This window comes from Elgaria multicarinata, chromosome 1 (genome assembly GCF_023053635.1).
Source record: "Elgaria multicarinata webbii isolate HBS135686 ecotype San Diego chromosome 1, rElgMul1.1.pri, whole genome shotgun sequence".
In the NCBI taxonomy this organism is placed as follows: Eukaryota; Metazoa; Chordata; class Lepidosauria; order Squamata; family Anguidae; genus Elgaria; species Elgaria multicarinata.
In genome coordinates this window covers 65,992,051-66,014,276 of record NC_086171.1, presented here as the reverse complement: position 1 = coordinate 66,014,276, position 22,226 = coordinate 65,992,051, and the positions used below count along the sequence as shown (strand labels likewise).

Below are 22,226 nucleotides of genomic sequence, written 5' to 3'. Positions count from 1 at the left end.
CCGGCGGCCACCGCGTGAACTGAACGCCGGACCACACACGCCTTTGCTGCGCTCCAGAAGGAAGGACTCGTCGTCTTATGTCCCTATATTTAGCATGGGGCGTTCACCATAGAGTTTGCAGGGCTAGAGTGGCACCACTTCGAACCACAGCCAATGGCGCCTTTCCATTTAAAACCAGCCTGCGCGTCACTCGGCCTCTTTCTTCCTCTATGGAAATAAAGCGACTCGCCCACCCCCGGGCGCCGAATGCCCAAGAGCCGCGCCCTTCCCCATTTTGCCCCTTTGGGTCCCTCCTCCCGCTCCCGCCGTGGCCCCTCCCCTCGGGAGGCGCGCTTTGGGCCCCGCCCCGTCCGCAGCCGACCCCCTTCCCCCCTCCTTCCTCGCCCTCTTTTCTTTTCTCCTTCTGGGAGGAGGAGGAGGAGCTGGGTGGCTGACGAGAGCGCGTCTGCCAGCAAGCCACTGAGGGGGCGCCGCCGCCGCCTCATTACCCCCGCCGGCCCGGAGCCCGAGAGAAGCAGACGCAGGCCGAGTGCGCTTCCCTGCCAGCCACTCCCGGTGCGTGCGGGCGCTTCCTCCCCTCCTCCCTCCCCTCACCCTAAGTGGGCTCGGCCCCTCCTCGACAGGTGAGCTCCGCCGCCCGCCCCTCCAACCCTCTCGCCCGCCCGCGGTGCCTCTCGAGCTTACCAGAGCCGGGCGAGGTGTGACCGGGTGAGCTTGTGCGCGGTGCCTGAGGGAGGGCGGCTATGGCGGGGGAAGGGGGCCTAGTGCCAGTGCGGCTAGAGCGCGCGCGTGTGTCTCTCCCTCGTTCCCTAGGAGGCCAAAGGAGCCCTTCGCCGCGCTTGAGGAAGGCTGTGGCTGTTCCGCTCGCCCTCTCCCCGCCGCTCCTTTCCCCGCTCGCCTGCCCTTGCTCTCTGTCTCTGGGACGGGCCGCCGTGACACTCCCTCCTGCCGTGCCCCTGTATGGGCGCGACCGGCGTCGCTGCGGGGGCGGCTGGCTAGCAGGCCGGGGGGGCGGATTAGGGGGCAGCTCTGCTCGCCGCGCATAGAGGCTTATCAGCGTTAAAGGCGGGGGGGGGGGGGCTGTGGGGGCTCGGATGCTCCGTCTGCGCTCCCGTTTCTTTCTCCCCAGCTGTCCTGTCTATCCGCAGTGCTGAACTGCGAGGAGAGGTGCTGGGGCCCGGCCGGAAGCCCTTCCTGTCCCTGAGACTAGATTGATGGGCTTGGTGGTTGCCCTTCGCTAGTGGGGGGCAGCCGGACTGCACTCCGTACGGTGCTCCAAAGAACAAAGACGGAGCTCGGATGGATCAGACCGAGGGCCCATCTAGGTCAGTGTCCTATTTCTAGCAGCGCCTAGCCAGATGCTTCTGGGAAGTTAACAGCCAGGGTGCGAAGGCGAGAGCCGTTTGCTGTTGTCTGCTTCGTTCATCTGGTCTTAGGCACACTGCTTGTGAATATGGAGGTTCTGCTTAGTTATAATGGTTAATATTTGGTTATAGGCCTAACTTCTATTAACTTGTTTAATCCCTTTGAAAGCCATCTAATGTATCTGACTGCTTAATATTCTAGGATTAAATTTCAGTAATGCAAAGACAGGTTCTAGGTCTTTGGCTGAGACTCAGCTATGGATGTCCAGAGGGTCTGCAGGGAAAACTTCCTGTTTGTCCTTTCCCCACTGTATTGCTACCCAAATTAAGAGTAGTATGTTATTGCATATTGAGTACTTAGCTATTAGGGTCGGGATGGTAGCAATTTAGATGGCTTCTTCTGTGAATAAATGTTGTAGTTCTTGGGAAATAGAACTTTCTGAACAGCTCCATTTTTGTTATTCTACTTGGGCTGCAGTGCTATACCCATTTACCTGGGTGAATTCAGTCGGACTTATCTGAGGTTAGATATGTATAGGTTTGCAGTGTGTATTAGGCTGTTTCACTTAAGCCAAAGCCATCATAAGAACAGGATGATTGGGATCAAAATTTCAAGGTTTATGAGCTTTTAAGGATTTCTTACGTTGTGCTTCTTGGCCTTAGACATGTAATTTGGAACTTTAAATCTGTTTCCCTTCATAGAAGTGAGCCAGTTTAAGTTTGGGAAAGCTATTTTGAGCAGTTTATGTATTATGGATTTGCTATGTGAAACATCTATCTGTAGACTGGACTTCAGTTATATATGCAAAGGCTTTCAGCATTTATCACAAGGAGCTATATTGGCACATAGCCAATATAACTTAAGACAGTTGAGTTACTTTGAACATACCTGAACAGCTCATTCATACTATAAAAGGATTGCTCATTCTTCCTAGAACTCTTAGATACAAGATTTGTTGAGAAAAAACAAACTATATGAATCAGAGTTAGTGGGGTGCTTAATTGCTGATGTGTTTTAATTGTGAGTGAAATGAGAGATCTTTTTGTTTGAATGTTAAGACATAAACAATTTTCACTTGCACAATTGGGACAGTGGAAAATACATACCACTTTCTGTATCTAATATTTAATTGCTTTGAAAATATTTGCAAAACCATAAATTTTGTCAACATCTAGTTGTGTTGTAATAATAAATGATTCAAAACTCCTTGTGGAGTCTCCAGCAGCAGGTACTTGAGTGGCCAAAAAAATTACTGGTACTTTCTTTCAAAATACTCAAGAGCATTGGTCAGAAAACATGCCACTTCGATAAATATGAGGCTATCCTTTGCTATTTACCTTCTAAAGCTTGGGTAGAGAACCTGAGGCCCTCCAAGTGATGTCGGCCTACAACTCCCATCATTCCTGATGAAAGTTGTAGTTAGATCAACTGGAGGACACAGGTTAGGGAGTTTACAGTACTACCTATGATATTATATTATATTACATTACATTATATGGAAGTCTTAACCATTTCCGCACCACTAGTTTTTCATGTAGAATGGTGTGCTTAACTTCTAACCCTGCCTAGTCTTGACAACCACGAGAACAAGACTGTTTTGAATAAGAAACTTGGAGAAGTATGCTAGATTAATGTTCATCCCCTTAATATTTTTGTAGTGAGCTCACTATAAAACAAATCCTGTTTTTTGAGTTATATGGGGGAGGATGTAAGGAAGTATTTTAAGACCACATACCCCGCTTAAACTTTTCTCCAGTTTATCCAATATTTTCATATTTCCAATGTCCTGATCCTTTCCCCATTTTTGTACCTTATAACCTGAGTTCTCAATAAGGAAGTTCAGACAGACTCCCTCAAGTTAACTGTTTGCGTGAGGGGGTTGCATGGGTTATCCCACCCACTAATGGTCTGGCAATGGTGAGAAGGAGCCCTACTTACATACCACTGTATTTGAATAGAATTCCTCCATGTAAGGAGGGTTCAGGGTGATTGGATCACCCCATGTATGGAGACGCTCTACATGCATATGGCTTTGTGTGAGGCTTCTTCTCATGATGGTTGGATGTGTGGGGTAGCACCCAGGGCCCCCTTGTGTGATTTTAATGTGTGAGGGAGGGTGTGTATGAGTCCACCTAATGTGAGATGATTGCTAGATTTGCACTATCACAGAGGGAAAATAAGTACAGAGGATTATTTTTCCTTCCAGCCGTGTGTTAAATGACAAGCCATTGGTTTGTAAACCACCCCAGCAACCCACCCTTACCGGGTTTGGATGTCACAACAATCTGCTAATTAATGGTTCGCGACCATGCACAGAGAGGGAAAACAAGCCACTGTGTCTTATTTTGTCTCTGTGATTGTGTGAACCCAGCCAATGTGTGTGATTGGATTAAGCAGTGGAAATTAGATGTCTCTTGTTGGCACCAGGGAAGCATTAGGAAATACTAAATTTCTTTAATGTTTTTTGCTTCCGTTGTTTTTTTCCTTGAGGAACCTAAGTAGTGCTCTGGCCCTCCTTTTTTGTATGACAAAGTTCATCTGTGTGGGGTGTGGCAAAGAAGATGAGAGCAGGCAGCATTGAACAAAGAGTGTGGGAAGCTCTTCTTTTGCTAGAGAAAGGATAGGTATCTAGATGAAGGCCAACTGCTGCCTAAGTGTTGAGATTATGAATTGTTAAATGGCCCACTTGTCCTCATAGCTACTAAGTCACTACTTTTATAGAAAGCTTTCACAGTCAGAGCAAGAGTCACTTGGCTCAAGGCCACATTCTGACTTCATAGTTATGCTGTCATTTGAAATAGTCAAGGCCTTATCAACAAGGTTCTGTCCATGAGTCTTATTTCTGTACCACATCTCCAACTTCCTTATACAGAACTTCCTAAAAGAGTCACCGGTATGAAATTGATTTGTTTTCCGTGAATTCAAATGAATTAGGGTTAACTTCAAAAATCCAGTCTGGAATAAGACATTACTTCAGGATTAACATTTAATTCTATTTGTAATGGACCTTATTTGTGTCCCTCTGGCAATAAACTACTTCTAGCATAAAAGACCTTTAGTACCTGGAAAAAATGTACTAAATTGTATTTATTGTCAACTATAATGATTTTTAATTGGATAGAATGAATTTTAAACTGGGGTGGGCAGACATCAGGCTTGTAGGATCTACTTTGCTTTTACTAGAACCCCCAAGATCCACCAACCACAGCCAGTTGCAAAATACATAGAATTAAAGAATTCTAAGCCCAGGAATTTGTTTTGGGGCCCACAACTGAATAGACTCGCAATCCTTCTAGACAAAAATCCATTACTGGTTACTCCACGCTCCCAAGCATTTCTTTTTTCAGCAGTGTAGTTTAGGGTGGAGCAGAGTACTTTGTTGCTGTTGTTAAATAGCTGGGAATCGGACATCAGTTCCATTCTGCTATAACTACCTAGAGATCTACATTCCTTTGCAGGTGGAAATAAATGCACATTAAAACATTTCTTAATCTAATTTACAATGTATTAACATATACTGGGCCTTGGAGGTGTGTGAAGCAAAATATTCTCATGAAACTTATCTCAAAGCTAAAAATACATCTATAAAACGTGTTGCAGTGTGTACCTGTTAGCAACAACATGAGCAAATTGTTCTAAGCTTCTTAGCACTTACATGTGTGTATTCTAAACTTGGATTTCTTGTGATGGTGTGCAGGCAAAGTCTAAGAAATGTAATACGTAATACTGTGATATTCCAGTAAATGTTCAGTTTGTAAGAAAAAAATAAAAAATATTGTGCTTTAATTTGTATAAATTTGTGTTTGTTGTCTCTTCCAGCACTTAAATGACTTTCAAGTTATTAGGGAGAGTTGTATGCTCAGGTATCTAATTGTAATTCTACTTGCAGAGTATGATTTGCTATTATCAAAGTTTGTCAGGCATTTTTAGGCTGCAAGAAAAATTCTATTTTCTGATCATGGCAATAGGAAGTACAAGCTAACCTGATAAAGATGAACATGCTGGCTGGGGATGATGGGAGTCTTAGTCAAACACTTCTAAAGAGCACCAGATTGGGGAAGGCTGCCTCATAGCCACTTATACTGTAGTTTGAATAAAGCAGTGTTTATTGCAATGAACACATAGCATGTAATGGAGACATCTGGTGGGTATGAGCCAAGGAGTTGCAGTTCCTTGGTGAGGCTTTGAGCATTTGTGAATGCACAGCTCTCTCTCATGTGTCACATTAGAATGTACTGTAGTCAACATGTATTTGGGCTGCTGAATAAAATGTGAGGTTGCCTGATGTCTTGTTGAAAATGGGATATAAATACACAAATAAAATAAAAATGGAAAAGAAGTGAAGGCTTTGAAACGGTCATGTTAAACATGCCTAGGTGGGGCATGTCCATGTTTCTGCAAGTGTAAGGATGTCCAATTCAGAACACAGGGTAGTTTGTAGCTGATGGTTGTGAAGGGGCAGGCTTCTTCCATTCAAAATGTGATTCCGGTAACCTTAAAAGTAACTTCTGTTTATCAAACTATTAACATGTTTCAACTATTCAAGTCACAGGAGAACTATGGACTAGTTTGCATGTTATGGCGGCAAATTTGTCCAGATGTGTGCTTCTGCTTTCTGTAAATAACCTTCAGTTACCCCGATCGTAGTTTGTGAGTATGTCATCTGAATCCAGACACTCTGGATTGTTTGTGGGTAAAACAACAGAGTTAACTCTGGGTTGTATAACAATAAAGAACCCGGAGTGTCCAGTTTGGCCAACACGCCAACGACTGTTGATTGGGGTAGTTCTAGTGATGGTATTCTCTCCCCACCTTTGAACTGATCTCTTTTTCAGATCTTGTTACATGATTCATGAGTGTCGCCTTGTGTAGAGTGCTTTGTCTAGCTCTTACAATTGCCACAAGTCTCTAAATCCTCAGACTGCAGAGCAGGCTGCTAAGAGTAGAGCATTGGTTTTAATTACTATATTGCTGATGATAGTTCTTTCTGTTACCTGGTTTGGTAATGTCTGGATTTCAGAAAGATTCCTAGAGTAGCATTGTATGTTTTGAGAAAGCCTTAGCTTTGATTCTTTCTGGATCATATGCAAGGTTTTTAACAAACTGTTGAACATATCTGGATTTGGCAGTGTGCTAATCCCAAGGTATTCACCTGCATAAAGTAAGTAGGGCTTAAGCTAATCTTCTAAATGGCGATCTTATCCTTTTTTAGTCATACAGAAGCTTTATTTTTTATTTTTATCTAAATGTTTGCTCATGGAGTTGTTTCACAGCGTTACTTATAACTATAGATTGCCTGTTTTCAGTTTAGAAAAGATTACTTATTTTTATTTTAAAACATTTATTTCCGATCTTTCTACCCTAATGAGGCATACAAGGTGGCTCACAAGTTTTAGAGAGCTTTTAACATCTCTCAGGTTTTGTTTGTTTTAAAATGTTTGTAGCTGCTGCAGCATTAGCCCTTTGTGTTGCAAATTAAGTACAGGTCAAACCCCAGGTCCATGTGGGTTAGCAAGCATTAAAACTTTGAGTGTAGGGATAGGAAAGGTGAAGAGAGAAACCATAGAAGAGCACCATACAGCCCGGCACCTGACTTTTACCCCCAGGGCTGAATGTAGCTCACCAAATTCGTATTTGACTTTAAAATCTACCAAGAATGCAGTGGGACTGCTGGCTAGAAAGACTGTTCTGAAGCGAAGAAATATATTTATGCTTTTGCTTTGGAGACTGGTAATAGACAGGTCTTGCCATACTCTGCCCTTAAAATAAAAAAAACCCAGAGAGTTGTATCAGGTGAAGCTGAATTATGTGACCTGACCTGCACTATGGAACTCAGTAAATTTGCTTGCACATTTTCCATATTCATTTATTTATTTATTACATTTTTATACCGCCCAATAGCCGAAGCTCTCTGGGCGGTTCACAAATAGTTCATTTTCTGTTCATTTTCTTCTGGGGCAGATTAAGGGACTGTAAAGCAAAGGTTCTATCCCACTGACCACTTGAAATCCTCCTCTGCCTCCTCTGACTTGTTAGATCTCACCAGCATTGCATATTTACTTTAGAACCATTGTATTCATAAGGGCTAGAAACTTGTCCTTAAACTAAAGCTGTGGTGCTCAGGATGTTTTAAATCTTTTGGCCAATATTAAATTCTTTACTTGCACCAAAACTACACAGTTAATAGCAGTTAGCTTTAGTTTTGCTCTTTCCACTTAATATTATACTTTGTTCTTCTAATCCCTACTGCTAATTTTTGTATTGCTTTCTCTATTGCTGTTGTAGGAGTGGGAAACTTCTCTCGGCTTCAGAGCTTTAAAGCAGTCCCAGTACTAAGCTGCCTGTAGTGTATGTTTTGCTGTCCACAGAGAAACTTCAGTACTATCAATCTGTTATCAGTAATTTAACAACAATATGTGCATACTGAAAGGCTTCTTATGAGCCAAGAATTCCATTTGAGCAGGAAGCATATGTAAGCAGCCAAGCCTAAAAAAACATGGCATTAATAATCTTTTGTGCTGTATAACCCTTGCCTTGCAATAAGCAGTTATCTACCTCTGCTACACCTAATCTATCCTCACAAATACTAAGTTTTCTTGGAAATGCTGTATTCTATGTATATAACTTGCATGGTTAAGGCTGCAATCCTGTACATGGTTACCAGGAAATAAGCTCTGTGGAACACAGAATGAACATTGATGTGATCAGCCTGCAAAAAACTTAAGTGTACTTAAGTCCTAATGTTGAACTAAATGGCTAGCTATTCCCTTAATTCCGGTAAGGACCATTAAGATCACCTTGAATCTTAATCAAGTTGGAATAAACTGTATCCAATAGAAATTGCAATAAATTCTTAAATGGAACTAAAACATAGGATGTTTTAGTTAAGCATGTGCTTTACTGTCCCAATGAGCTAATATGTCTTGGGGCCAAAGTAGATGAGGCATGGCTGATCTGTGATCTGTTCTCTTCTGAATTTCCTTTTTCAATAAAATAAAATAAAATAAGCATCTGTGCAAGTGGGCAGACTGGACTAAAAATACACTGGGGGAGGGTTTTCAATGTTGTCTCTCTCTTTGCAGTCTGCCGCCCGCCCACCCCATTTGTCCTGTAGGAGTAAACTCTGCCAGCTTCCTCCATGGCTATTTATCTTTTTAAAAATAATGGCGAGATAATTGTGTTTCTCCCACTGGCTTTGGTTTTGCACATAAGTTATTTACTTGTTCCTGGTTTGTGTAGTTATGGATAAATAAAAGCAAATTAAAGCTCTTGTGTTTGATGTTAGAGGTGGGGATGGATTGAGGTTTACACTTGGCATTGAAAATGTTTTTGTGTATAGAAGGTGTTGAGCAGAGCAGTTCTATGGTCCTTGGAAAATCATTGCAGTGGTTGCTCTTCCCAAGATCACAACAGTGACCTTGGAAGAGCTCAAGGAAAGTGCAAAGGGGACAGGTGGGTGGGTGGGGAAAGACCAGGATCCTACAGCCTCTCCATTGCCATCCCAGGCCACTGCCAGTAAGTTAGCTAGACAGGATAAGAGTGGTCTCTAACTGAAATTGGTTTTTTAAAGGAGGAACAGGAGTTTTTCCCCCCTCCTTAATTCAGTTATGCTCTATAAACGAAATGTAGAATCAAACCAAATACTTCATAATTCTGTCCTTGAGTTCAGTGTCCTATCCCCCCCTCCCCACAACTGCAGGGCCCCCAGTTTGAATTAGAATCCTAGTATCATAGGTAGGGGGAGCGGTGCCAGGGGCAGCGGGTCATTCGCTTCAGGTGGTGAGCTACTTTGGACCAGGCCTGAGTTGCACTTACGTTGCCTCTCCTGTACCAATATCCATCATGCCCTTTCTGCACCTGTAAATAACTTATGCAAAGCTCTGTATGTTCCATCTGCACTGTCCTGAATTCTGCACAAATACAGCATATATTCATAGAGTTACACTAATGCACAGCTTCTCCATTTGATGCTATCCATTTCTAGTCTGCCTGTCCACTGTTAGAGGATGGTATACAAACCAAATGTCCCTTTCTGTAAACATTGGTGGTAAAATAAGATTTATATGCATTCAAAATTAATCTGTTGGTATTCTGATGCTAATTTTCCTACTGTTATATAGCAATGCATGATCTGCAGTGTGTGCACAATGGCTCCATAAAAAATCCTAATGTTTCATGTCCTTTGTGTACATGTGCGCAGATGTGTAATTTAAATTAATATCCAATTTCAGTGTGTAATATTCCTTATTTTGGGAAATTACTGTTATTAGGATTGCTCCCTTCATGCATGCATTCAAACTCACAGCTCCCAAGAAAGGAATAGTGCTATGCATGGAACGTCTTTATATATATATTGCCTTTGAAGTTAATATAAGCAATGTGGCACACCATCTGTTTGCTTGATGCTGACTGATCTCTTGTTTCAGTTACGGAACAGAAATGAACCTTGCCACAAATCCTTTAAAATCCTTATTAATGCAAGAAATCTTTCTTCTTCCAGGTTCTTCCTTTCTTTGTCTGAAATATCTGCAATCCAAAAATGGCAGCAAATAAGCCCAAAAGCCAAAATTCTTTGGCTCTGCACAAAGTCATCATGGTGGGCAGTGGGGGTGTAGGAAAATCTGCATTAACTCTACAGTTCATGTACGATGAGGTAAGAGTTTTAAGTTCATTATTTTCACTTTTTTTAAAAAAAAAAAGTGTTCCCAAGCCTTATGTGAACAGGCAGTCAAACCATTACTTTTTTGTTCAGTTCTGTAATGTTCAGCTATGACAATAACTGAAACTGTGCAGGTATGAGCCAAGAATGATTTGGTAACTGTTTCAGCTTACCTGAGCAGTCTAATTTAGTTCTTGCAATATTTTCAATATTGCACCATAGTATTTGAGGACTTGCTTTACTGTTAAGTCTTTTGTTTTGTGGATGCTAGATCTAAATGGAAAGCCCCAGTGCTAAAGAATGCCTTGCCATGCTGTATAGGGGGAAACGGCACTTGTGTTGGGAGCAAAATTAAATTTAAAAAATGACGAATTTGTCCTTGCTGCTGCTAAATCTGTTTAAGGGCTGCAAGAGACCAATGATGATGAGCAATAGTTTTTCAATGACCAAGCTTGTCAGTACGTTTTAAATCAAACATTATGTTTGTACCTGTACTTTTGTAAATGACGTTAAGAATGTAATAAAAATTAGTTCAGCCAAAATAGAATACATAATTGTATTCTATTTTAATCATATAGCCAAACACAGTTAGACCAGCCTTCCCCAACCTGGTGCCCTCCAGCTGTATTGGACTACAGCTCCCAGCACTTGCCTGCTATGCTGGCTGGGGGATGCTGGGAATTGTAGTTCAACACATCTGGAGAGCACCAGGTTGGGGAAGACAGGTCTAGACAGAAAATCCTACAACACAGAGAAAATTGGAAGATAGGGTAGGACCACACCAAAGGTTCTAGATTACTTGATATATATTTTCGTTGTTGTTAATTCTTATTCACACTGGCATGAATTCATAATAGTGTGGCCTCTTTTATTTCAGGAAAGCTTCCATATTAACTCTGTAGCCATTATGAAGCTCCATGGTGTCACCTGCATATTTAGTTCTCTCCTGTTGACTTGGGAACAGTTAATTAGGACTGCTTAATTAACCAATACTTAAAGTGTTAAATCGGCTTTTATTTGTTGAAGTTTCATTCTTTTTTCATTCTGATACTGAAAATGAAAAATGCAGTAAACCTTACAGCTACTTTGATCTCTGCTAGTAGAAGTTTGTTACCAGTATCAAAACTTTTGTGAATCAGAAACCTCAATAATATTACTAAATAGTGAACTGGATTCATATGTAGGCATGCTTAGAGTAGACCCATTGAACTCAATGAGATTGAAGTGTGACTAAGCCTGGATCCAACCCAAAATTACTTGTGAGGGCTGGTGTAGCTTAGTAGCTGAGAGTGAGCTCTTGATCAGGATGTTCTTACCTCTGCCATGAACTCACTAGGTGGCCATGGGCCAGCCACTCTCTCTCAGCCTCAGTCCTCCCTTCTGCAGTATAGAGGAAAATAGTACTGATCTACCTTACAACAGCTTACCCCAACATGGTGCTTGCAGATGTTTTGTCCTACAATCCCATCATCCTAACCATCAGTCATATTTGTTGGGACTGATAGAAGTTGTAGTCCAAAACATCTGGAGGGGACCAGTTTGGGGAAAGCTGTTTCACAGGGAGAGTTATAACTAGATAATGTATGTGAATCCCTGAAAATACTATAAAGCTCTTGGTAGAATTTGATCAAGAAATGTGATGATTGTAATCACTAACAGTAGTTTACATTTCAAAATGCGACTGACTATTTCATTTCTTAACAGTTTGTGGAAGACTATGAACCTACCAAAGCAGATAGCTACAGAAAAAAGGTGGTCCTTGATGGGGAAGAAGTCCAGATAGATATATTGGATACAGCAGGACAGGAGGATTATGCTGCTATTAGAGACAACTATTTTCGAAGTGGAGAGGGTTTTCTCTGCGTATTTTCTATTACAGAGCTTGAATCTTTCGCCGCTACAGCTGACTTTAGGTAATAGGATGTGTGAGAGAAACCTTTTGGTGACTTTTTGAACATCTTTTTGCTGTATTGAATGATTATAAGTTTTTAAAAACACTTTTCTGTCCTTTTAAATTCTACTTCTGATAACTTAGGGAAACCCACATCACAAGTACAGTGCAACCATTCACTTGTTCTGTTGAGTTGTTTTGTGTCTGGCACAAGGTCCTCTGCCTTGAAATACAGAGGTAACATTGCTGTCTGCAAGAGGGTTTTGTGAAAAGACTTGCTTATAGAAGCCAAAGGTCTCCTGGCACTTCAACTGTCATGATGGACCAACTATTCTGAGAGCAGACACTTGGCCATACTAATGGGTTGGCATGAGTGAAAAGATGCTTATTGATTTAATGTGTATAGATTGCGTTATACCCTGCCCTTCCTTTTGAGAGCCCCCATTTGACTTTATCTTCACAACATTAGCTTGAGAGGCAGCAGTTGGCCCAAGCTTTCCCAATGAGCTTCATGGATGAGTGTGGTATTCGAATCTGGGATTTATTGATCAGATACTCTAGCCACCACACTGTCTTAAGCTACAGTTATTGTACATCAGGAATCCTGAGCTTTGTTTGACATGCAGGACTGCTAATGCAAGTCTTCCTTCTACATAAGTGTAGTTGACCTGTTTGTAATTCCGTTTGTCGAGAAAAGGGACACAGGTGGGGAAAGGTAAAGATCTCCAAGGAAAATATGAGCTTATTATTTTCATTCTCTTGGCTTTGTGGTAGTAATTCTCCCATTTGAGCTGGTAAAGTGAATTGGGAGGAGAAGGCAGACTTGCAGATATATGGAACAACTGCAGTACTGCTCCAGTTAGCTGTGCATGAGTTTGCCTATCCACCTTACCATTTTACTGAGTTGGGGTCATGGGGGAGGTACCATCAGGAAGCTGGGGGGAAACCAATGGAGAGCTGATGTCCGCAATTCTGCGTTTGGTTTACCTCACAATCATTAGCTTTCTGAGCAATATTAGTAGTGCAAGTTTGATTGGTTTTTCTCCATATCAGATGTTTGAGATCACAAGTCATAGCAAATCCAAGAGATCTGAAAATGTCCAGGAAGAAGTTAGGATTGGAAGCAGTCAACCTGTTCTGAAACATAGCTTCAGCATGGCTGCCAAGTCCACCAAGTTGTAGGTGCAATATATAAAAAAAATGAATTTAGAAGGGTAATGACTGAGCACATTTGGAGGGCGAGGTAAACTGTAAAAAAAAATATTGCAGACCTAACTGAGCTAATCTCTCAATTAAAGAATCTTTGGTCACGTTAAAGAAGTTGCTGTCACAGCAACCCAGCCTATAAAACAAGAGTATCCTGAATGACAAAGGTGAAGTACATTGCAGAAGAAACTGCTTATTAAGAGCTTGAAAAGTCTGGAGAATTGATCCAGATGTTATAACTCTGAAATCTATTTTCCCCTATTTTTGAAATAGACCATAATACTGAAGTTTAATACCTAATAGCTATATTATTTTGTGCTCTCAGATTCTGAGTTTTGAACAGAGCTCCTATAAAGCAGATTCCTCAGTCTGCCAAGAGAAATTCTGGGATGTGATGAGAAAATCACAGCCATTTAAGATCTAACATCAGGCTTACTGAAAGCATCACAACCACAAGCTTATTGGCACTGAGGAAAGACAGTGTGTCTTAGCAGTGGACATATCCTAGTAAGCTGGAAGTATCTACAGTATGATAGAGGAAGCATTATGCTTGCTCAGTCAACTTGACTTTGCAACAGAGGATACTCTTCATAGCTCTGCCTCTGCTTCACTTCATGCTTCTGCATCCCATTGTGGAGAGTGAACCATTGCAAGAAAGATCTTGGGAAATGATATCTTCACGCACTTTTCCAGCTAAAGAATTGTGGAGACTCAGTGTTATGCGCCTGTTCTCTTACTTTCTTCTTTGTAGTTTGTTTGTATGTTCAGTGTTTTATCTTTCATCATTATTATTACATATTCCCAGTTTCTCTCTTTGTTGACTTGCTAAAGCTTCCTTTGGTAAATAGCCTAAAAATGGGATTAAACTTGAGACTTACTATGCTGGTCTATAATAATGTGGAAAGTGTCTTTTACATATGTGGTGGTGTGTAATGACACCTTGTTCCAAAATTGGTAAAGTTCGTGATGTTGAATTAATCCTGAAGTAAAGTAATGAGGGGCCCTGAATGTTAACCTGCTTCATTCCTGCTGGGAATATTTTGACTTGTAACCCCATAGTTCTGAAATAATCTTGTACTAAACTATGAAGATTGATTGCTACTCCCTTTTTTTTAGTTGTGGCGTAATACTTGGTACCTCATGATGATGGAAATTTGTTGCAATTAAAACTTCCATATAGCCAAGTGAGACCAGAAGAGTGCCTCAATTTTTTTTTAATTTTTTTTATTATTATTTATTACATTTTTATACTGCCCAATAGCCGAAGCTCTCTGGGCGGTTCACAAAAGTTAAAACCATAATAAAACAACCAACATGTTAAAAGCACAATTACAAAATACAGTATAAAAAGCACAACCAGGATAAAACCATGCAACAAAATTGATATAAGATTAAAATACAGAGTTAGAACAGTAAAATTTAAATTTAAGTTAAAATTATTTATTTATTTATTACATTTTTATACTGCCCAATAGCCGAAGCTCTCTGGGCGGTTCACTTTAATTAAGTGTTAAAATACTGAGAGAATAAAAAGGTCTTCAGCTGGCGACGAAAGCAGTACAGTGTAGGCGCCAGGCGGACCTCTCTGGGGAGCTCATTCCACAACCGGGGTGCCACAGCGGAGAAAGCCCTCCTTCTAGTATTTATTTATTTATTTATTACATTTCTATACCGCCCAATAGCCGGAGCTCTCTGGGCGGTTCACAAAAATTAAAAACATTCGAAGTATAAAACAGTATAAAACCATAGTACAAAATACAATATAAAAGCTCAACCAGATAAAAACAGCAGCCACCTGCCTCACTTCCTTTGGCAGGGGTTCACGGAGAAGGGCCCCTGTAGATGATCTTAAGGTCCGGGCAGGTACATATGGGAGGAGGCGTTCCTTCAAATAACTTGGCCCCAAACCATTTAGGGCTTTAAATGTCAATACCAGCACTTTGAATCGGGCCCGGACCTGGACTGGCAGCCAATGAAGTTGTAAAAGGACTGGCGTAATAAAAACGCCTAATATAATCAAGCTCTTGGTGTAGAGTGAATGGCAGTTGTGATATTGCCAGCTAATAGACCAATCAGCCTCCTCTGTCTTATTTGCATGTTCACACAGTTGATGTCAGCCTATTCACCAGTTACATTGGTGAGTTAAGGAGAAATCCAAGAAATGGAGTTATGCAGATAGCTCACTAACACGGCCACAAACATGGGATAGAACCGAATAGGAATAGAGGGGAAGAAGCAGAGGCCTGAAGTAAGGGGGTATATGAGGCAACAGATAGAGTCACAGTCCAAAAAATGTAAGATAAGAAAGGGTGAAGGGGGGTGGGGAATTGGGCAAAACCAGTGGGGAAAGGTAAGTAAGCCTGGCACTCAGCAACCCATTTAGCCAATGTGTATCTTTATGGCCACACTTCATAGATTCCTACCACTTGGTGCACATTTTTCTTGTTCATATAAGGTCCCCCAAATCAACATGGTTGTTGCATAGCCTGAAATGTAGCGACTTAATACTGCATTTTTATTGATTGTACTTACTGTGCAGCTTTTGCCTGCTGAGTAATACAGTTCTTATAATGCAGATCAATTTTCAAGGGCAAACACCAAGTATTAGCTGCCAACATACCTGGGCATCTTCTGATTGCTTCTGTTAATGCTTCTGTTAATACAGAGTTGCAGATAAGAACATAGGAATTGGAAGTTCACAAAGTTTTTCCTGCTGAGCAGCAAGGGGTTCTTGGTTGACTATATAGCTTGGAAAGCTAATGTGAGGACCTGTATGTAGGGGTCCATATGAGTCTGTTAAGCAGGCACTTGTAACCTTTGGTAGAGTAGTAGACACGACTGGTGAGAAGGTCATGGGCTAACTATATGGTTAGTTTGGATTAATGTGAACTTGAGGTTTAACTTGGTAAAGTAGAAATCTGCTTCAATACCACTTCAAAATATTCCCATTTTACTACCAGATCATTGTAATCTCCCACTTAATTATCGCCATAAGTGTTTATATTTCCTGTCTAGCTCTGCTTTGTCATTTTCTGGATTGATGTCAGGCTGCTCATTCATGCATTTGGTTTCCTTTTCATTACCATCTTGTGTACTTGTAATATTTGCAATAAACTCATATGTTAGTTTTCATTATAAATTCCCCCAGTCCTGTCTTCTTGCTGTCTCTCAAATGCCACTCTCTGTGCCATCAAATTTCTATCCAATAAGGGTGCCGTACAGAAAAAAGCCCTTCAGTTCCCAGCGTTCCCCAGCCACCCACACATCGGATTGCACTGGAAGACAGATTTATTTCCTTCTTTCAACCAGACGGTCCATTTATTTCCTTCTTTCAATATGCTGGTCCATTGCTGGACCAGCATATCTGCAACCCATGCCTTCATCCTTACTGGTTTACGAGATTCTTGTGTTCGCTCTCTCTCGCTCTCTCTCTCTCTCTCTCTCTCTCTCTCTCTCTCTGTGTGTGTGTGTAAGTAATTTTATACTTTCTTTGGCCAGGGAATCTGCAACTTTTCTGTATGATTAGCACAATGTAGTAGCAAAAACATATGTTTGTTTCAGCAGTATTGTGCTTAAACTACAATCTTACATACTTATTGTCAGAAGACTAAATTGCATGCTCTAAAATGTGCTTTTTTCTCTCTCCAGAGAGCAGATTTTAAGGGTAAAAGAAGATGAGAATGTTCCTTTTTTGTTAGTTGGTAACAAATCAGATTTGGAAGACAAAAGACAAGTTTCTGTAGAAGAAGCAAAAAACAGAGCTGATCAGTGGAATGTTAACTATGTGGAAACATCTGCTAAAACGCGAGCTAATGTTGACAAGGTAAAAACCGTCTTCCAAATGCATGTTGATAAATGTCTCTTCCTGCTTTTCAGACATCTTTTGCCAAGTCTTACTATGAATGAGTTCCACACTGACTTCTTTGTGGATCATTCATTCTGTTCAAGATGAGTGCTCTAATGGGTAACTAAACAGGGAAAGTTTGAATGGTTCACTAGTGAGTTTCTCTGTAGTTTTTTGAAGTGAGGGAGAGCAATGAGCTTGTACACTGTCTTGCATGCCCAACTTGAGAGGACTTTTGGTTTGTTCAATTGCAGCTTCCATGATGTTTGAACTGAGAAACTTTAAGTGCTATCTACAAACCACGTGGACAAAGCATAGTTTGGTTATGGTTTGCAAACAATCGTAGGGTATGCTTAAACATAGCTCAGACACAAGAAATTTATTTATTTATTTATTTATTTATTACATTTCTATACCGCCCAATAGCCGGAACAAAAATTATGATTTAACAAACCAGAAAGTCTCATCTTAAGTTGATATGCAAGAGGAGAGGTGGTCTAGCTCATCACTTGTTCCTACTTTAACAAACTACTGTTGGAGCAGCACTGTTGTGCCTGAACTGAACCTATGTCAGGTGTGAGTAATAGTTGCTGGTAAATTTGTTTCCCCTGTAAGGCCATTGTTTGGGTTCTGATTTCCTGCATCACAGGAGATCTGACCTAGAACACTTATGAGAAAAATAGGTCAGATCTATATGTGAGAAATCTGTAGATTTCAAAATGATTTCTTCTGATTCTTCTGTTAAAGAATTTGAGTGTACATCCTAGCTGAAGAATACCAGCATAATTATCTTTTAAAAATGGCTTCCAAATAAGGTGTAAAATAGTGGTGGAACTTGCTCATGTTTTTATGATCTGGTATAAAGGGCAAAACCTTCCTATGTTTGTTTAAAACAACCCAAATAACCCTGGAGATCTTTTTTAGAACCTCTATTTTTGTGGTTGCAAGTACTAGCTTTTGCCTTGGAGAAAATCTGTTTGGCAGAAAGTTAAGGGGCTTAGTGGTTTAATATGCAAACCTCTCCTTTCTGACCTACATACAAACCTGACTGCATAACAGGAAAGTCCTTTTTAAAATCTCAAGATGCTAAAAATTGAGTCACCAAATGTAGCTTGGCTTGTTTAAACCATGCAGTACTGAATTGTTATTGACTAGTCTATGATGGCCAACTGTTTCCTAGATGTTTTCTTGACTCCTAACTTGATAAACTGGTTCTGTAGTCTTGAGTCATGTGTTAAGGCTTAGTGCAGACTTCCCCAACGTGGTGTTCTCTAGATGTGTTGGACTACAACTCCACCATTCCCAGCCAGTATGGTGGGAGTTGTAGTCCAACACATCTGGAGGATACCAGGTTGGGGAAGGCTGGCATTTAAGCAAGATGATATTTTCTTCTGCAGTTGAGCCGCATGCAAGATTGATTTGCTAGTTTCTGGCCTATAGCATTTCTGACTCATGGCTTCATACCTGCATTACAATTTTACCAAACTATGTTTAGCTTGCCTGGTTGTATTTTTAACAGTAGTTCTTAAAAGGTGCACTTGATTTCCAAAATGGGACGCAGGTGTTCTTGCAGAAATAGGTTAAGAAACACAGGTAGTATCTCATGATTTTAGTAAGCGAATAAAGGCTGTAATGGCTATTAGACAAGAATCATTCTGATTCTGAAAGTGGGGAAAGGCTTCTTTTTAGCATGGATTTAGGTGTACCAAATTCATGCCTCTGGGCCCCTGTAGTTGCACAGAAAGGAGCATATCAACAAGTGCTACTACAATGTTTTATATTTTTGCTTTTCTTATGGCTTCTGTGGAACTCTGTTACAGAAGAACATAGTTTCAAGCTTCTACAATTACTATTCACTGTAGAAAGGGAAATGAAGGAGACCCTTTTGGCATAATAACTAAATAAAAACTCGGAAACAGACTTGGGTTTGTGTAATATCATGCACATGTCCTGACACTTGTCTTGTTCTTTCTAGGTATTTTTTGACTTAATGAGAGAAATCAGGGCAAGAAAGATGGAAGACAGCAAAGAAAAAAATGGGAAAAAGAAAAGGAAAAGCCTAGCCAAGAGGATCAGAGAAAGATGTTGCATTTTATAATCAAAGTTCCAAACTCTCTTCATACCTTGACCATACTAATAAAATCCATAACTTATAGCATGCCATTTGGAGGCTCCTACGACTGAAATTACTCTTAACAATTTGGGAATTGTAATGTACCACTTAAAGCATGAATTGGTACAGCACTGAAGTAGTTCACTGAAAAGGTGTAATGTGGCTTCAAGAGAAGCAGAATTCAACCCATTTCATAACTTGCCTCCTCTCACCACGGTTCTTCTGAATGTAGAGGGTTTTTTCATGGGCAGTCTTTCTTGAACTCTAAACAAAAAGCATTACTTTCTATGTTTCTCCTAAAGCATTACTTTCTATGTTTCTCCATACACTTTTTATATCACCAAATCTTCATTTTGTCTTCTACTGCCTTGAAAACTACAGCGGTGGTCAAAACTAAGCGAAGGTAGTATATAAGCTTTTTTGCTGTTATAAGATTATGCAAATTAGAGAAGAGTAACTGGCTCTGTTCTCTGCTTCTATTGGGTGTCATTTACACAAGGAATTAGCTTAGACAGTATAAACTCGAGAATATTTGAATATGCCTTAATTTAAACGTTGAAAAAGTTAAAGTAGTTAAGGGTATATCTTCATTCTGATGCATTGAGGTGTGCATCATTGTGAAATTATATCTGGTAGTGTGGAGTGCAGTTTTTGTGAGCAATTTTGCTAACTAGCTGTGTGCTAGCAGTATGTCTGATCAGAAAAGTGTGCCATACTCTGGGTCTTGAATAATCCAGAGCATACTGTTACCTTGATTCAATGAAGATTGCTTTAAGTGAAAGGGCCGACATGTATATGTACAACTAAGATTAAATATAAACGTGAAAAGGATACAGCACATTTCAGTCTGAAGTGGTCACTTCTTAATGCATAGAGACTTGACATTGACCTCTGTCAAATACTTAATGTATTTGGGGAGGTTATTTTCCTAGGCTTGGAGCACAGTGTGGACTTCAGTAGCACAAATGTGATCTTTCTCTTAGGGATTTTTGGAAAATACTGAGAAGTTGTCAGTTTTTCTTGTGTTCCTCATGTTAAGCCTTTGGGGACATGAACTGTGCATTACCTAATGGGACAGCATTCCAGCATTTTCTGGTTTAATATCAATTAACCAGCCCACCCTGCTCTGCAGTATAGACAGACTAGACAGTGTGCTTCCAAAATCCATCAATACACTACAAATGTATTGTCTTCTTCTGCATTTGAAAGAATACTAGCACAATGTTAGTATGTGGAATTGAGCTAAAAACAAGCCACTATCCTTGAGGCTTTTAAGCCTTTTGGGTATGGGTGTAAAGGTTAGATCAGTTCCAAAAAATACTTTTTTATATACATGTGTAAACTTATGAATTGTCAGTTCAAGATGTGTCTGAGCAAAATAGACAACATGTGTATTTAACATGCTAACAAGTAGACATTAGTAATGTGGCTGTAGAACATTTGATTATCAAATACATTTTGTATGTACATTTCTCCAGTAGATGCTACCATGTGCAGAATTAGTTCTTGATGTGCCTGACTGAGCTGGTTGGTCCTCATCTTATTGTATATTTGTTTTCAGTCTGTCTAACCAGGGAGTTTAACCACTAACATTGTGATGTTTGTGTAATTGGAACCAAGGTGTTATGAAGCCAATGGACACATAGAAACAATTGTCGTAGGCTGATGCCTTATCAGATTCTTTTTATTTGCTATTTGAGCCATTGACTATAAATAAACTTTCATTTTTTTAAATACTTTGTGGAATGCTAATTGCAAAACATACATTCCAGCAGAGCAAATTTACCATTGCTCTGTTAAGCTTGCCCAGTACATAAAGCAATTGCATTTGCTAATTTGTGATGCTTCTAGAATTCATCATACTTTACAAGTAGAAACCTTCAATCTGTTGCAGGTGTGATTACCAACACTTTTAAATGCAAGTGACCTATGCAAACAGTACAATCTGATAAAGTTGCATCGCAACACTTTGTGCCTTGCACAACTCATGGCTTGCAGATTCATGCCCTTATGATGCTTACTCTTTTCCCATCATAGTTCTTGTCAAAACCACACAGTCGATCCAAACATGGTGACTAGAACAAACAACAAATTACTACAAATATGTACTGACTTTGATTTCCTTTTGATTTTTCAGTAATGAATTTAGCAGCCTTGGTTTAAAAAGACACACCCAGATCAGTTCCTTACCGGCCTTGCTACAACTACTTGGGTGAATACAGTTTTTAATTGAGGTCTGAATTATGTCCTTGACAGCAGAGATGAGCTCTCTGCAGGGCAATGTCCTGTGGTCTTGCTCAAGACTCTTTACCCATGCTCAGTGCTGCATAATTTCTCTTATATTGCTCAAGGTCATAGTAAAAGATTTTGCAAACATTGTTCTTTAGCAGTGTGTTTAGCATCCCGTCCCCAAGGATGTCTTTGTGTGTCATGCTCAATGTACTTTTCTGAGGAACCATTTAGTCAAAATTTTGTCCCAAATCCTGTTTGCTGAGTAGGCCATTTCTCCAACCCTGCCTGTAGAACGTTAGTACGAGCCCTTGCACATATTACAGGTAAGGACTACCTTTTCTGATGCAAATAAATATGCCTAAACTGCTTGCTTACAGAATGCAGCTCTAACCTATTGCCTGGGTTCCCACGCCTTGCTGTACAGGTTAGGGGGTGATTTGAAAGCCACCCCAAGCGCAAACCTCATTGGGTTAGGACAACATGGCAACCTGCACCACAGTGAGGGTAATTGGGGAAATGACCAGCACACGCGGGATGGGGAAAAACTGGTGGCTTATTTTCCTCTGAACCCAGGTACTCTGGTTTTGGTAACAGTTTGGGAAGTCCCATCCTATCCTCTCATAAACTGCTAGAGCTTGCCAAACAGGAAAAAAATAGTGTTTGGGTAAGAACAAAATAATGACAGAATAGAGTGCGTTCAAAGTACTTCATTACTACACTTTGTGTTCTTACTCCCACTGTCATAGTCTCTGTCCAGAGCTCCCTTTTTTCATACAGCTTCACAATGTCATCTTTTTGAAACTTCCATGATTTGTCTTAAACGTGGTCACTGAAAATGAAGAAATGTTTGTTGATGAATACAAATACCCATTTTGTCTTAATTATGATGAATCACTTTACTGTAAGCCAAATTCTA

At 40.4% G+C, this 22,226-nt stretch overlaps 1 protein-coding gene across 1 annotated transcript; it reads left to right on the top strand.

Annotated features, from left to right (window-relative positions):
* Positions 1–424: 424 nt before the first annotated feature.
* RALA (RAS like proto-oncogene A) lies at positions 425–20,812 on the top strand. Its single transcript, XM_063129541.1, has 5 exons — positions 425–623; positions 9,866–10,018; positions 11,729–11,937; positions 16,770–16,944; positions 18,941–20,812. Exons 2-5 carry the CDS (start codon positions 9,905–9,907, stop codon positions 19,061–19,063), a joined length of 621 nt encoding a protein of 206 aa, XP_062985611.1. The 5' UTR covers positions 425–623; positions 9,866–9,904; the 3' UTR covers positions 19,064–20,812.
* The last annotated feature ends 1,414 nt before the right edge of the window (positions 20,813–22,226 follow it).

Coding starts and splice junctions, on each gene's coding strand:
- RALA (XM_063129541.1), top strand. CDS start 9,905: ATGGCAGCAAATAAGCCCAAAAGCCAAAATTCTTTGGCTCTGCACAAA. Junction 10,019..11,728: donor TACAGTTCATGTACGATGAG/GTAAGAGTTTTA, acceptor ATTTCTTAACAG/TTTGTGGAAGACTATGAACC. Junction 11,938..16,769: donor GCCGCTACAGCTGACTTTAG/GTAATAGGATGT, acceptor TTCTCTCTCCAG/AGAGCAGATTTTAAGGGTAA.